Here is a 3008-nt window from a genome sequence, read left to right as displayed (position 1 = left end):
GCAAAGGAAAAGTGTGTGAAGACTTAGCATTAGCCTCTTATTATATATCTCTGGTTATTATATTTTTCTAGTTGATATTTCTCCTTTGCCTAGTCTTGTGGTTAGGTGTAACCACACCTCAATTTATGGCTCTGTAACTCTATATAAAGCTTTGTACATACTGGGAATAAACTACAGCTTTCATATTCTATCATGGTATCAAACCCTACACTCTAGCGAGAAAAATACATTTTTTTCCCTCTCCTCTCTCCTCCTCCCTATCGCCAGTCATGGCTGCTACCAACACCCCTATCATAACTCACCTTCACACCCCAACCCATTTACCAATTAAACTTACATCCTCGAACTTTCCCATTTGGAAGAAACAGGTCGAGTCTACTCTTATAGGTCTCGACCTCCTAGGCTACATCACAGGCTCTACTACAGCTCCGACAAAGTACTCTGATACAGCTCGCACTGAAATTAATCCCGCCTACACAGCTTGGTTCAGGCAGGATCAAATCATTCTCAGTGCCATTCTCGGCAGTCTTTCCAATGTCTTGCAACCGGTTATCTCGTCGGTTGCTTCTGCAAGTGATGCGTGGACACGTCTGTCCACTAGCTGTGCCGCTACGTCGAAGGGACGTGTGGTGTCGCTAAAAGCAAAACTTGCCAAAAATCTTAGGGCCAACCGGTCTATTGACTCGTACATGAGGGAAATGCGAGCCATTGCCGACGATTTGGCTCTTGCTCAAAGTCCGGTGAGCGAAGAAGACCTCGTGGTTCATATATTCACGCAACTTGGCGATGAATACAACCCCATTGTGTCGGCTCTTCGCGTGCGAACCGAGACTATCTCATTTAGTGAGTTGCACGATGTGCTCACTGATTTTGAGGGGTTAATGAAAGATAATGAAGCTGCCTCGCACATCCATATGCTGGTTGCGAATGCCACACAACGCCGGTATAATGGTTCAGCTGACTTCCAATCTCAAACTTACAATCGACGTGGCAGAGGGTGACACAACCAGGTGAAGAATAACGGCAACCGGTCTGCCAGGTACTGTAATTATTGTGAGTATCCAGTGCACGACACCAAATTCTGCCGGAAACTAGCCAAGGTTTTGAAGGAGAATGATGTGGATGTGCTTGAGCCACGCAACATCGCTCGGCAGTCTCCGTCAGTTCATGCTACATCAACCGTGGCTTCGCCTACTCAGTCCTGGCTCATGGACTCTGGAGCCTCGCATCACACGGTCAATGATGCCACGTCGCTTCATGCTCTGGCGGACTACACCGGACCGAACGAAATCATGCTGGGTGATGGTAAGTCATTACATATCTCACACACTGGGTCAGTTTCTATACCACCGAATAGTCGATCCCTCATATTGTCTGATGTTTTGTGTGTTCCGAGTTTGCACCAAAATCTTGTTTCTGTTTCCAAACTCTGTAGAACTAACTCAGTTTCTGTTGAATTCTTTGACACATATTTTGTGGTTAAGGATCGGCAATCGGGAACTCCTCTCGTACAGGGTCCAGTCGTGAGTGACGTTTACAACCTCCCAGTCCAGCGGCCTCAACTTAATGTTACCACCAAGTGTTCCCTGTTAAGTTGGCATCATCAGTTTAGTCATCCCAACTCTAAAGTGTTAGCCTGTCTTCTTAGAAATAACAATATTAATTTCATGCCTGATAAGCTTAATGCATTTTCTTGTAACTCGTGTCATGTTAATAAAAGTCACAAACTCCCGTTTTCCTTTAATTCCATGACCAGTTCACGCCCGTTGCAGTTACTTTACACGGATGTGTGGAGTTCCGCAACGGTCTCCGTGGATGGTTTTAAATATTATTTCAATTTTGTTGATCATCACACCAAATATGTCCAGTTGTTTCCTATTAAACTTAATTCTGATGTCCCCACTATATTTCTCCAGTTCAAACGCATGGTAGAGACTTATTTTGGCTATAATATTGTTTCGATATTTTCTGATAATGGGGAGGAGTATATCAAGTTGATTCCTATTTTTAATTCTATGGGTATTTCACATTTCACTTCACCTCCGCATACTCCGGAGCACAATGGGCCGGCTTAACGCCGGCACAGGCACATTGTCGAGACTGGTATGGCGCTACTCCATTATGCGTCCATGCCAGCTTCGTACTGGCCCTATGCGTTTCAAACCGCTGTTTATTTAATAAACCGAATGCCCACTGCAATTCTCGGTTATTCTACACCATATGAGCGCTTATTCAATAAACGCCCAAACTACCGAAAAATTCGACCATTCGGGTGCCTGTGTTATCCTTGGTTAAAGCCTTACTTCCCAGCCAAATTAAATCCAAAGTCCCTTCCCTGTGCCCTTTTAGGGTATTCGTTGAGTCAGTCTGCCTATAAATGTTTAGAAATGTCCAGTGGGCGGGTCTATGTTTCGCGTCACGTACAATTTGTGCCAAATGGATTTCCATTCCAGACTATGGTTTGTAAGTCTGTATCAACTAACCAGGTGTGTGTTTTAACGTGGGTGAGACTCTGCCTTTGCCTGCTTACTTTACTACAGGTCATATTTGGAATGCCACTTCTTGGTGAACATCATCCACCTCCCTTGGCCTTGACGACGGACGTAGCTACAATGTCGACGCCGGTACAGCCACACCCACCAGCAGCCTTGGTGGTCACTACAATGGGGTCCCCGGCAGCCCCTTCACCGTCTGGTCAGGATTCGGGGGCCCGCACACTGCTTCTGCTCCGTCGTCGCCGGTGTCTGCAGGTTCGCGTGGGGAGTCGCTGATTGACCTGATGGTTCCGAACTCACCGATGGCCGTTGGACTTCAGGAACAGCCGTCGTCTGAACGAGTGTCTCAGTCGGTGGAGGCGGTGTGTCCAGTCCGGTCGGCTAGTTCCACTCTGGTTCCCTCTATGCAAACAGGTTCCTTGTCGGCTTCCTCCACGCAGGCAGAATCCACGCAGGTTGATGAGAATGATGGTGCGGTCGTGGCAGATCAAGCTACTGTAGTCCCTTCCTTGC

The 3008-nt window shown here is 46.8% G+C and overlaps 1 protein-coding gene and 1 long non-coding RNA gene across 2 annotated transcripts; both read left to right on the top strand.

The window, feature by feature from the left end:
* The first annotated feature begins 269 nt into the window (after positions 1-269).
* On the top strand, positions 270-1001 carry LOC109169404. Its single transcript, XM_019318285.1, has one exon. The coding sequence runs from the start codon at positions 270-272 to the stop codon at positions 999-1001; it is 732 nt and encodes a 243-aa protein (XP_019173830.1).
* Positions 1002-1217: 216 nt separating this feature from the next.
* On the top strand, positions 1218-1822 carry LOC109169357. Its single transcript, XR_002052223.1, has 2 exons — positions 1218-1305; positions 1485-1822. It is a non-coding gene; the product is annotated as an uncharacterized LOC109169357 (long non-coding RNA).
* Positions 1823-3008: the final 1186 nt, after the last annotated feature.

The sequence above is a fragment of the Ipomoea nil genome, unplaced genomic scaffold (genome assembly GCF_001879475.1).
Source record: "Ipomoea nil cultivar Tokyo-kokei standard unplaced genomic scaffold, Asagao_1.1 scaffold3314, whole genome shotgun sequence".
NCBI lineage: Eukaryota > Viridiplantae > Streptophyta > Magnoliopsida > Solanales > Convolvulaceae > Ipomoea > Ipomoea nil.
This window is presented reverse-complemented; position numbering and strand designations above follow the sequence as displayed.

Excerpts from the sequence above, each read along its gene's own strand:
- LOC109169404 (XM_019318285.1), top strand. The coding sequence starts at position 270 with ATGGCTGCTACCAACACCCCTATCATAACTCACCTTCACACCCCAACC.